Source organism: Bos mutus, chromosome 11 (genome assembly GCF_027580195.1).
Source record: "Bos mutus isolate GX-2022 chromosome 11, NWIPB_WYAK_1.1, whole genome shotgun sequence".
NCBI lineage: Eukaryota > Metazoa > Chordata > Mammalia > Artiodactyla > Bovidae > Bos > Bos mutus.
Window position 1 is genome coordinate 95,551,378 of NC_091627.1, and position 14,156 is coordinate 95,565,533.

Consider the following 14,156-nt stretch of genomic DNA (forward strand, 5'->3'; position numbering starts at 1 on the left):
TATGGCTGTGACAGGAAAGTTTTCTAAGAGGTAAATCCCTATTGATCATAGAAGAAAATAAAAAATTTTCTGGAACTAAAAAGGATACAACAATATGAAACATGTTATTTGGAAACAAGGCTAGTGATACTGGAAGAAATGACTAAATGAATTGGTTGTATTTGAAAACTGTTGATTTCTGTTATAAGCTTAACGGAACTATTCGACTTTCTGATATTTTGATTAGATTACTGTTTATTTTGTGTTACCTCCCAAAACATAAAGGAGATAGAAAAAGATATATTTGGCAAATACTAACCAAAGAAAAGGTAGCGAGCAGTGTTAATATTGACAAAATAAAATTCTAGGCCAAAAAATAATATATATATATATATATATAAAATATATATACTCTAGGAGTAGGAATACTCTAATAGTAATATATATTAATTATATAATATGTAATATATAATTATATATTATATAAACCTATATAATTATATCTGATATTAAAACATATATGTTTATATAATATGTAATTATATATAATTATGAATTTTATATATATATATATACGCCTATATCTATATATAAGAGTAGGAAATGGCAACTCTAGTATTCGTGCCTAGAGAATCCCATTGACAGAGGAACCTGGCAGGCTACAGTCCATGGGGTCACAAAGAGTCAGACATGACTGGGCGACTGAGAGTGCACACACGCATGCACACACGAGTTTCCCTTCCAATAAAAAAAGGTTCAAATATAACAACAAGCAAGGTAAAATTTGAGCTTATTTTCACGTACTCAAACTTGTATGCAGGAAAAATGACAGGAAGATATAGGTAAACCCAACAGTTCATATCCGTCAGAAACTGAGAGATGCTGGAAAGAGGATTAAAGTGTATGTACTTGGTTGAGGAGCCAATTGGTCAAAGCTACCATCTGTGAGATTTAAGACTGTAGACCTCTGGAATCCCACTGAGGTAGAACCATACGGCAGCACCATGGAAGCCTTGGTGGGTTCAGATAGCTGGTCCCCCTCTGGCAGGCGGCTGCCCATATCCGCGGGGGTGTGGTGCGGCACGCCTGGCTTGGTTTTGGACAGTGCAGGACAGCCCTCACCTGTCAGGTACTAAACCATTCATAGATAACCTGCTTCTGGGTGGGAGTTTCCTAAGAAGCAGAGAACCCTTCTTGAGTTCTATTTAATGTCAGCCCTTTACACAAGGGTTTTAATAATAAAAAGGGAAAAAATAAAACAAAAAAATTAGAGAAGATTTAAACAATGGAATTTTAAAATTTGATTGAGAACTTTGCATTTTTTTAAAGAACAGGTGAAACACTTAGAAAAATGGATGAAGTTGTTGCTTTTAAAGAAATGATGTTCAAACAGAACAACTTCTTTGACTACTGTAGCCAAATTAGAAATCAACAATAAAAACTTGTAATAACAAAACAAAAATCTGTTTGTTTTGGGTTGAATAGTATTCCCCCAAAACTCATGTTCACTGAGAACTTCAGTATGTAATGTTACTTGCAGATGTAATTAGTTAAAGATCTTTAGATTAAATCATTGTGGGTTTAGAGTGGACCTTAAATCCAGTGATTCATGTACTTACTGACTAGGAGAGGGGGTCATGTGAAGACAAAAGCAAAGACTGGAAGAGATAAGGAAGAATTCTCCCAGATAGCCTTTTGAGAGAGCATGTTCCTGCTGACACTTGACTCCAGATCTGTGGGAGAATAAATGTATTTTGTTTTAAGCCACTCAGTTGGTAATAATTTACTGTGGCAGCCCTGGGAAACTAATATACATAATATATAAATATTATATACATACACTAATACAATAACCATGCATTTGAAAATTTAAAACTAATTCTAAGTAACTCAGAAGTTAAAGTAATACTGGAAGTTGCAATATATTTAAAACTCTGATATCAAAATGTATAGAAGATAGCCAAAGTGATAGTTAGGGTAAAGTTATACCCTTAAATATATGTAATAAAAAATTGAAATAGAACAAATCTAGAGGATTTATACTACCAAGTATCAGAACTTATTATAAAGCTGTAGTAATCAAGACAGTGTGATGTTGGCACAAAGATAAACAGACTGACCAGAGCAGAGAATACTCCAGAAACAGATTCACATATGTATGGACACCTGATTGATGATAAAGCTACCACTGCAGTACCGTGGGGAAAAAGATGATGTTTTTGGTAAAATGATGTTATGTAAATTGGATATTAGGGGAAAAAAAAAAAAAGAACACTGATCCCCCCTACTTCACTACACGTCAAAATCAATTCCATATACTTCATAGATTTAAATATGAAAGGCATAGGTAGATGAAATATGTCAGTTTTCTGCAAGAAAATACAGAGGAGTATGTCTTCATAATCTTGCAGTGGGAAAAGATTTATTAAATCGAATCCCTAGCCCCCAAAAATAGTAACCATAAAAGAAAATATTGACAGATATATCACATGAAATTAAGGTATTCTATTAATTAACCACCAAATGAGAGAGTCAAAGGCAAGCCACAGAGTGGGGAAGATGTTTTCAATACGTATCTCACAAAGGACTTCTATCTAGAATATAAAATGAATTAATACAAATCAATGTGAAAAAGATAGGCAATCCAATTTTTGAAAAGGACAAAAGTACTTGAATTAGGTGCTTTATAAAAGAGAATATCGAATAGCCAATGAACATAAGGCAAAAATATTCAACTTGATTCATCAGCAGGGATTTGCAAATTAGGATCACAGTAAGATCTCTGCATATGCATTAGAATGGCTGGAATGAAAAAGTCAGTACTGTGCTGGTAAGAATATAAAACAAGAGGTATTTATTCACTACTGGTGAGAATGTAAATTTCGAGAGTAACCTTGGAAAGCAATTTGCCATTATCTACTAAGTTACACAAAAGCATAATCAAGCAGTTCTGATCCTAATTATATACTCCACGGAAGAGGATGTGCATGAGCACCAAGAGAAACAAGTGAATATTCTTTACAGCAGTTCTTGTAATAGCTTCAAACCAGAAATTACCAAATGCCCGTTATTTTTCCAGTAGTATGGATGAATTGTATTAACATTGTTAATACCAACCAGAAAATGAGACTAAGTAAAGGACAAATATGTTTTAACACTTAATGGATCTTACAAATACAACATGAGAGAAGAAAGCAAGACATAAGGCTATGTGCTCTTTTTTTCTATTTACAGAAAGTTCAGAAATATAAGTAGTTTGTTGCATTTAAAATGGGCTGTTAATTATCATCCTGGGGGAGATTGGAAGAAAGAATGAGGGGAGCATGTATACTTCGAGCCAGGTTTTTTTTAAAACCCTGGTACATGTTCACTTTTTTAACAATTCACTGAATTCTCTGTGCAATATTTGGTATGTGTCTTCTGAGACATAATGCAAAAGGCATTTTTAAGATACGCTTTTTAGAAACAACAAAAAATAAGTACTTAGAAATGACTCTAACAAAGGACATAGAAAATGATTAAGCTTCATTGAATTACAGTAAGGAACCCTAAGTAAATTCAATGCATCACTACTCAAAATTCCAGTAGAATTTTTCGTGGGACTTGACAGGCTGATTCCAAGGTTTTTTTGAAAATCAAGAAGTATATTTAAAGAATAAGATAGGGAACTTGCCATACCAGATATCAAAAGACTTACTGTGTGCATGTGTGTGGTGTGTGTGTGTGTGTATAAAATATATTTAAGACCTAATATGTAGTAATAAACAATGTGTTGACCAGAAACACACCCATGAATGTGGAAACTTAATATATGCCACAGATGACATATCCTGGGGAGGGGGTGAACTAGTCAATAGTGTTTTGGCCACTGATGATAGATGTAAGAAAAAATAAAATCTGATAGATCCCTGTGTGCTCTGTGCTTAGTCACTCGTTAGTGTCCAACTCTTTGTGACCCTGTGGAATGTAACCAGCCAGGTTCCTCTATCCATGGGGATTTCCAGGCAAGAATACTAGAGTGGGTTGCCGTGCCCTCCTCCGGGGGATCTTCCCAACCCAGGGATCAAACAAACCCAGGTCTCCAACACTGCAGGCAGATTATTTACCATCTGAGCTACAGGGAAGCCCTAGTGCAAACTAAACAAAAGCGTAGTCCAAGTGATATTAAATGTAAAAAGGAAAACTTTAAGCTTTTAGAATTTAGATGACTGTGTTTTGACCATGAAATACTGGTTTATTAAATGAGACCTGCAAAGCACAGCCCATGAAAGAAAAAAATAAATAAATATGATATTATTAAAAAATTTTGTATACCAAAAGACATATAACAAAGACAAGACACAGACTGAGAGAATATTTGCAATTCATACAAGCTACAAAGAAATTCTACAACAATGTTCATTGTAATGCTTTTTAATATTAAAAAAATTAGAAATAGCCTAAAGTTTATCAACAGATGACTTGATACATTAATTGAGTAGAATTCTGTGTAACATTGAGAATGAATTAATTAGAGTCACTATGAGTAAATCCTCCAATCATAATTTGGAGTGTAAAAGACAAGTTAAAGGTACTCAGAGTATTACACCTTTTTATATAAAGTTTAAAGAAAGACATGCAAAATAATCCAATACATTCAAAAACATCCTTGAAATTGGCAGATTCTAAATTGAGCTTAAGGTTGCTGCTGAAAATGGTATTAATTGAGCCTTCACATAGAGTATCTATGATTATATCACTATATCTGTAATGTTTTATTTTTTAAGCTCTATAACCATTATTAACTGCTCGGTAACTGTATCCTAGTTGTTGTATTGGTGATTTTTAATTTATTTACCAACATAATTTTGCACTTGAGTTTTCTCATATACACAAAAAAACTCACTTTAAAAGACCAATTAAGTAGATAAATCTCTAGCAAATATGACCAAGAAAAAGGAATTAGAAATTATCAGGCAAATTTAACTCAAGAAGATTTTTTAAAATTACGTGAGTACTGTATATAAAATCTAGGTGATATAAATTTTTTCTAGTATTATATGAAATTTGCCCCCTAATTGAGAAAAACTTTGACTAGGCCAAAGAACTTGAAAGATTGTTCAGATCTACTTTTCTACTTTGAAAGATACCTGATCTGGATCCCCCCTTTTTTTTTCTTACTGTTGCATCAAATCAGCAAAGAGCAGATTTTATTTAAAATGATTGTACACAGAAAAATATGGAAAGTTTTCCAAACTCCCCAAAACTGTCATATGTTAAAACTGTCATATGTGGCAGTCCTCAGAACTGCCACAGCTTTTACATGGTTGAGCCTATGAGATGCTTTTTTCCTCTAGTATATAAAGAGGTTTTGTTTTTGGGGGGAGGGTGGTGTATTACTTTCTGGTGTTACCTTTTCCTTCTCCATGGGATCAAATCACATCATTATTCCAGATGCTCACGTTCAAGTTCTCATCACTGGGGATGAGGACCTCTCAGACAAAAACCAAGAAAAGGAGATCTACACTAAAAAGGCAGTGACCAAGATTGCTGGCTCTGAAGAAAAAGAATCTTTGGAGAAAGATACCACAGGTAGAGGTATCACTCATTTTCTTCTGGCCTTCTAAAATGAATATATCAGTAAATAGAAAAGTGTTATCCAGTTGTCTTCAACCCTGCTCCATCTTGTCCATGTCTGAAATAGAATATTAGCTGCAGCTTTTGGTATGCACTGGCAGGTGAAATCAACGTTTTTAAAGCTCTTTGAGATATTTTTGGAAAACTTTGTGTATATTGTACACAAATTAATCTGACTGCCATAAATTCACATAATGGATTTTAAAAAACATTTCTGATAAAAGTATTTGGTGCCATGAGATGCTAGCTCTTTAATAACATTGTCATACATAGGCTTTTGTTCTTCAGGAATTTAACTTGTTTACTTCCTAACTACCTACTCAGTTAAAACACTTCAGTAGGACTGTACTAATTAAATATGCCTGTTCAAGTGTGTTTAAGTTAGAATTAGCTTTAGCTCTCAGAGATCAAAACAAAACAAAAAAGACTTGTTGATAGAAAGAATAGATAAAGCAGGTAACAAAGCTCTTTCTCTCCCGTTGCTTCAATGTTTTAGCCTCCATTCTCATACTGTAGCCATCAGACCCATATTCCAGGCGGTAGAAAGGAAAACAGGAAAAGAGAAAAGTATATTTCTTCCTTTAAATACTTCTCAAAATGTAAATGTATCATTCCCCTCCCATCCTGTTAGCCAGAGTTATTCACATGGTCACACCAACCTGTGATGCTAGGGAGGCTGGGGAATATAATCTCTCTTCTCATAAACATATGCCCAGCTAAGTCAGGTTCTATTTCAGAGGCAGAGGAAAATCAATTTCAGAAGGCAGCTGGTAGTTTCTGCCACAGTTATAAATATTGAAACATATTTTGGAGTATAATTAGCCACTTCTCTTTTTTGTGTGTATTGCTTCTATTTCAGAACTTATATGTATTCTGAGCAGAACTTCAAAAATTTACCCCCTTCTTTGCTGTAGCTAAATCAGTGCTTCAAAAAAAGTTTTGATCATGTTAATCTCCACATCAAAAAGTTTTCATTGCCCTTACAAATTAAAAATAAACCTCTTTAGCCTAGTCTTTCAGAATAGTAGAATTGGCTCCCAAACAACTTTTCAGTGCTTACAAATTCTATAATCAAATAAATTATATAATTGTTCTTTCTTAGATGTTGAGTTACTTTCCTGATTCCATTTTTTTCATATGTAGTCCCCTTTCCCTAAGATGTCTTTCTCTTTCACTCTCAGTGTTTACCCATCTTAACTGTCTTCTCACTCTAGTGAAAGTGAAAAGTGAAAGTCGCTCAGTCGTGTCCATCTCTTTGCAACCCCATGGACTGTACAGTCCATGGAATTCTCTAGGCCAGAATACTGGAGTGGGTAGCCTTTCCCTTCTCCAGGGGATCTTCCCAACCCAGGGTAGATGCTTGAAAAGTATTTTAAAATACGTTTTGTCAACTTACAGTCTTCTTTTTCCTGTCTTAGGTTCCAGTACTGCTGCTCCTTCACAGCACTCAACTCAAGACACAAAGACTGATAGTCTGCCAGACGCTAAAGCCATTAAACAGAAAGAGGAGATCCATAGTAAGAGGAAGGTTCCTAAGGAAGCCTGGTCAGAAGAAAAGAAAGCCTTACAGATAGATATTGCAGGTAATGGGATTGGGTGGTGGGGTAGGAGCTATAAGAGAGAGAGAGCATGTGTGCCCCCAAACACCAATGTCCACATGTTTCCACTTAATTCTGGTGAGCATTGTTCAGTCACTAAGTCATGTCTGACTTTGCAGCCTTGTGAACTACAGCACGCCAAGCACCCCTGTCCTTCACTGTCTCCTGGAGTTTGCTTGAATCATGTCCATTTATTTGGTGATGCTATCTAACCATCACACCCTCTGCTGCCCCCTTCTCCTTTTGCCTTCAGTCTTTCGCAGCATCAGGGTCTTTTCCAGTGAGTTGGCTCTGCATATCAGGTGGCCAGAGTATTGGAGTTTCAGCTTCAGCATCAGTGCTTCAGTGAATATTCAGGGTTGGTTTTCTTTAGGGTTGACTGGGTTGATCTTCTTGCAGTTCAACGGACTCTCAAGTTCTCCAGCATTACAGTTTGAAAGCATCAATTTTTCAGTGCTCCGCCTTCTTTATAGTCCAGGTCGTTAGCTGCTCAGTCATGTCTGACTCTTTGTGACCCCATGGACTGTTGCCTGTCAGATTCTTCTGTCCATAGAATTCCTCAGGCAAGAGTACGGGAGTAGGTTGCTATTCCCTTCTCCAGGGTATCTTTCTGGGATCGAACCTGGGTCTCTGTATCACAAACAGGTTCTTTACCATCTGAACCACAAGGGAAGCCCCACATCCATACATGACTATTGGAAAAACCATAGCTTTGACTAGAAGGACCTTTGTGGCCAAAGCAATATCTCTGGGTTTTAATATGCTGTCTGGGATTGTCATAGCTTTTCTTCCAAGGAGCAAGTGTCTTCACTCAACTCTTTCACTCTCATCAAGAGTCTCTTTAGTTCTTCTTTGCTTTCTGCCATTAGAGTGGTATCATCTGCGTGGAGGGAGGTGTGAAGATACTTCACAAAAAAGGAATTTTCCTGGGCTGTAAAACATGTAAAGAGTTGGCATTTTTGAAAATATTATCCATTTAATTACTGATGATAAAAGTGAAGTCTCAGGTTTCTTTGCTGAAAATGAGGTTAATAATACCTCTCTATCAAGTTTATAAGAGAGAGAAAAAAAGAGGTAAAGCATATCTTATAATACTCCACACATAGCAGGCAGTGATAGATAGCAGCTGCTGTTACAATCCCAATAACCAGAGTGCCCTCCTCAAGGTCATACAGCCAGATTGTGGCAGAATCCAACCTAGAATCTGGGTCTTTTGACCCTGAGTCTCTTGAAGTATTACCATGCCAGTCTGGGCTCTAGGCACACAGCATGAATCCTTTATACAGGCAGTGAATTTTCTGAATCTGTATATAAACCATTCTTTTTTTTTTTATTTGGAAAGGAAAGTTTGCTTTCTTTTGGAGGCTAGCAGACTAGGGGGAGGGTGGGTGAGACTTACGTCCAAAGGCTGACTCCCCCACTGACAACCAGTGGGTAAGAGCTTTTAAAGGCAAGTTTCAGGGTGTATACATGGAAGGAGGGGACTACATGCAGAAACTGCAGTCAGCTCTGACAGTCGTCTTGAAATTGGTCATGCAGTGGTCACACAGCATCATCTTGACTATTTTAAGTATAGTTAGTCTTCAATACCAGGGTCAGTTTGTTCCCATTTCTTTGAGGCCAGTTCTCAGAATTGTGGCAGCTTATTTCATGGATACAGTCCAGTCATCATGTAGTTAACTTCTTCCACCTTCCATCGCTGTGGAAAGGGGAGGCCAGGGTGATGGCCTTGTAGTCCAGGAAAGGCTTGGGGACTGCCCGCTCTTGCCATATAAAGAATTAAATGTGAATACTATTTCTAAATGGAATGCAGATATTTTGAAAGTACTTCAAATCTTTTTTTCCCCTCCTTTTCAGAATCCAGATGTCATTCGGAATTTGAGAACACCACCCATTCTGTGTTCAGGTCAGCTAAGTTTTACTTTCATCATCCAGTGCACCTGTCAAGTGACCAAGATTTTTGCCATGAATCCTTAGGAAGAAGTGTTTTCATGAGGCATTCTTGGAAAGATTTCTTTCAACATCATCCAGACAAACAAAGAGAATACACTTGTCTTCCTTCCCCTTGTCAACATATGGAAAAGACAAAGACAGATTATACCAGAATAGAGAGCCTCAGTATCAACGTAAACTTGGAAAACAAGGAACTGAAGCGTGCTACTCAAAGTCAGGCTAGAGATTTTCCAAAATCTGACAAACAAATTAATGATCTAAAAAGGGATCCTAAGGCCACCCCAGAGCTAACAAGTGAGCACACTGTGAGTTTGAATGAACTCTGGAACAGATACCAGGAACGGCAGAAGCAGCAGAAACCTGAGGTCAGTGCCAAGAAGGAACTTTCCTTGGTGGAGCGACTTGATCGTTTGGCTAAACTTCTTCAGCATCCCATCACACATTCTCTTCAGCCCTCAGAAAGTACACAGGATGACAGCAGAGGGGAACAAGATGCTAAGGAATGGAGTGATAAACAGCAGCAGCAGAAAAACAAGCTTCAGAAAAAGAAACGGTATAAAAGCCTGGAGAAATGCCATAAAAACACAGGTGATCTTAAAAAAAATAAGATTCTTTCTGCTCATCAAGCTGGGAGGCCCAATCAGATTAAAATTGAGCAGTTTAAGTTTGATAAATACATTCTGAGAAAACATCCAGGTTTTCATTATATAAATAACACTTCTTCAGATTCTAGACACTCAGAGGATAGTGAGCTGCTCACAGATACGACCACCAACATCCTTTCTACCACCACTTCTCCTGTGGAATCAGATATATTGACCCAAACAGATAAGGAAATGACTTTGCATGAGAGGAGCAGCTCAATTTCCACCATTGACACTGCCCGATTGATCCATGCTTTTGGCCATGAAAGAGTTTGTTTGTCACCCAGGCGAATTAAATTATACAGCAGTATCACCGACCACCAGAGGAGATACCTTGAGAAGCGGAGCAAGAAAAACAAGAAAGCTTTGAATACAGGTTATCCCCAAATTACTTCAGAGCACACCAGAAGGAAACACATCCAGGTACATGGCTACAAATTCCATCTGGCAATGTGACTGCCTTTTTCATGGACTTCTTTAGTTAAGCTTTGCACACAGGTGAAAAAAAGCCAATTGCCCTTTCCTCCCTATAATATTTCTTACCAACTGGAAAAGAGTGAGAAAGTGTAGCACAGTGCTATTGTGAGTTGTCATTCTTTTCATCAACACTCATTTACAAATTACCCTTTGGATGAAAGGCTTTGCTGCTAAATGCTTCAGAATCTGCAGTGTATACCCTTGGGACAGGGGAACTTCAAGTTTAGAATGACCTTCATTCTGAACAATATTGCCTGCTTTTTTTTTGCCTGTTGATTTTCTTTATTCATTCCTCCCTATCTTTTAAGAAATCTTGACGTTCTTTTAAGCACACATATACATACACACATACATATATAAGTAATATGATATGATTTTTTTAAGTTGATGAAGAATTGGAATGATAGAAAGTTAGATTGAAGCCAGGGTGGAGTGAGCTACAACATGATTTTTAAAACAAATGAGTGAATAATTAAGAGTAATGGGAAGACAAGTTGATACCTTGTGGATATGGTTCCTAAAAATGAGTCACAAATTTTGCTTTATGTTTTCTACTAGTTAATATTGGTAGAATTTTGTGATCAGTTGCATAACTCTAATAGAAAAACAAAAATTTCAAGAGCAGTACAGATATCTCTGGTTCTAAAGACTTAAGAGAAATTTAATCTGTCCTTAAGAAATCATTGTGGTGTAACAAAATCCTCAACGGAGTCCTTACAATATGTTCTCAGTAACAATAGTCATATGAGGCTAATATGGCCTTAATTTAGAGAATTCCATAAAGGCAGATTTTACAGGGTCAGTAAATGCAAACCATCACTTTAACCCAAGATAAAATTTATTTGGAGATGTGCTCTCCAAATAAGGATACTTGCAAAGTGGTTCATTGGAATATGAACCTTTTAAAGTTTGTTTTGTCTATGTTTTACAATACATAAATACAGCAATAATACATAACTTGTAAGTATCTAATAATTTCTGCTCAGAAATATTTAATCAGTAGAACCCAATAATTCAAACAATTTGGAGACCACTAGTCTAGTGGGAAGAAGGCACAAAACATTCAGACATTTACCATAAATATTATTTCTCATCATTGAGTTTTTGGTAGGTATTTAATGACAGTACTTACATGTATAAATAGTACCATAAGATTTTTTTTTAAGTAAGCAAAGAATAGGGAAAGACAGGATTGAGGCATTTTGTTCCATAAGGAGATGGGGGAAAGGATGCAGATAGAGCATTTTGGGAGGGATAGTGTAGTAAAACATAAAGCATGAAGTCTACAGTTGATCATTTTGCGTGGACAGTTCCATGGCGCCAAATACATTCACAGTGTTTTACAACTATCACCATGCCTAATCCCAAAATTTTTCATCACCCAGGAGAAACCTCATTAAGCAGTCACTCCCTTTTCTCCTTCCTACCAGTCCCTGACAACCACAGAAGTCTACTTCGTGTTTCTGAACTTTCCTACTCAGGTTATTTCATTTAATTGGAATCACATCATATGTGATCTTTGTGTCAGGCTTCTTTGACTTTAGGATAATCTTCTGAGATTTCTCCATGTCCTAGCATCTGTCAGTAGTTCATTGCTTTTTATGGCTGAATAATAATACTTGTTTAGACGACATTTTATTTATCCATCCATTCATGGACATTTGAGTTGTTTCTGCCTTTTGGCTATTGTGAATAGACCTAACATGAACATTTGTGTACAAGTTTTTAAACACCTACATACAGTTCTTTCGGGTATATACGTAGGAGTTGGAAATACTACTGGGTTGTCCAGAAAGTTCATTCAGGTTTTTCCCTAAGAGGTTATGGAAAAACTTGAACTTTCTGGCCAACCCAATAATTTTAAGCTTATTCTGAAACCTTCAAACTGTTTTCCACAGTGGCTACCTCATTTGACATACCCACCAACAATTTCTAAGGGTTCCAGCTTCTCCACATTCACCAACACTCTACCTTTTTTTGCCATCCCAGTAGGTACCAAGTTGTATCTCATACTCACAGTCATTTTCATTGTGGTTTGTTTTGCCTTTCCCTTTCCCAAAACGACTAATGATGTTAAAGTACCTTTTTATGTACTCGATCATTTTTAGATCTTCCTTAGAAAAACATCTATTCAGGTCTTTGTCCACTTTTTAATTGTCCTTTATGTTTTTGAGTTGTAAGAGTTCTTTATATATTCTGGATTGTGCAAGCTTATCAGATGTGTAATCTGCAAATATGTGTTTTCTACTTACTTACTGTTCCTTGCTGCATAGCATTTTATATTTGATGAAGCCCCAGTGTGCCTATCTTTTCTTTTGTTGCTTGTGCTTTTGGTGCCAAATCCAGAGTCATGAGGATCTGTCCATTTATTTTTTTTCAAGAATTTTATACTTTTAGTTCTTTCACTTGCATCTTGGATGTATACTGAGTTAATTTATGGTATGAGGTAGGGGTCAAACAGACTTCCTTGGTAGCTCAACTGGTAAAGAATCCACCTGCAATGCAGGAGACCCTGATTAGACTCCTGGGTCAGGCAGTTCCCCTGGAGAAGGGACAGGCTACCCACTCCAATATTCTTGGGCTTCTCTGGCGGCTCAGATGGTAAAGAATCCGCCTGCATTGCAGGAGACCTGGGTTTGATCCCTAGGTTGGGAAGATCCTATGGAGGAGGGCATGGCAACCCACTCCAGTATTCTCGCTTGGAGAATCTCCAGTAACAGAGGAGCCTGGCGGGCTATGGTCTATAGGGTTGCAAAGAGTCAGACATGACTGAGCAGCTAAGCACAGCACAGAAACCAAATATCCTTTTCCACATAGATATCCAGTTGTCCCAGCACCAGTTGTCAAGACTGTTCTTTACTTATTGAATGTCCTGACACCATTGACCACAGATGTGAGGGTTTATTTCTAGGGTCTCAATTCTGTTCCTTTGATCTACATGCATATCTATGTCATTACCACACTTATTTGATTACTGTAGTTTTGGTAGTAAGTTTTGGGGTTTTTAAAAAGTATTTATTTATTTGTTTTTATTGGGCTGCCTTGGATCTTAGTTGTGGCAAGCAGGATCTTCGTCGTGTCATGCAGGGTCCTTTGTTGCAGAGCACAGGCATCAGTGGTTTTGGTGCTTAACTTGCTTCACAGCATGTGGGATCTTTGTTCCCTGACCAGGGATTGAACCCACATCGCCTGTATTGGAAGGCTGATTCTCAACCACTGGGCTGCCAGTAAATTTTAAAATTGAGAAATGTTAGCCTTACAACTTTTTTTTTTTTTAATGACACTTTTGGCCAGTCGGGGTCTTATGTCTCCATGTGAGTTTTAGGATCAGCTTTTTTTTTTTTTTTTTCTTTTATAACCGAAATGGAAAAAAGAATCTAAAAAATAGATATGTGTATACGTATAACTGAGTAACTTTGCTAAACACTTGAAACTGACACAGCATTGCAAATCAACTACACTCCAATATAACAAAAATTTAACTAAAAAATGACAGAAGTAAAAAGAGAGCAGGATCAGCTTTTTTATTTCTGCTGAAAATGTCATTGTGATTTTGATATTAATTGCATTTAATAGGTAGTTTGCTTTAGGGCTTAATGCCATCCTAATGATACTGTCTTCCAATCCAGGAATACAGAATGTCTTTTGCATTTATTTATATCTTTAATGTCTTCCAGCAGTGTTTTGTAGTTGTCAATGTACAAGTGTTATAAATTATTTTTCTTCCAGTTTGATTGAGATATAATTGACATATCTGTTTGAGTACAGCATAATAACTTATCTTTTATTTGTTGTTCTTTAGTTGCTAAGTCATGTCTGACTCTTTGTGATCCCATGGACTGCAACAGGCCAGGCTCCTCTGTCCTCTACTGTCTCCTGGAGTTTGCTC

The 14,156-nt window shown here is 36.8% G+C and overlaps 1 protein-coding gene across 1 annotated transcript in view; it reads left to right on the plus strand.

Moving 5' to 3' along the window:
- ALMS1 (ALMS1 centrosome and basal body associated protein) overlaps positions 1–14,156 on the plus strand; it is a 186,417-nt gene that overhangs the window by 137,347 nt on the left and 34,914 nt on the right. The window contains 3 exon segments of the mRNA XM_070379810.1: positions 5,413–5,550; positions 7,014–7,178; positions 9,051–10,213. Of these exon segments, the coding sequence (XP_070235911.1) occupies positions 5,413–5,550; positions 7,014–7,178; positions 9,051–10,213 (1,466 nt within the window).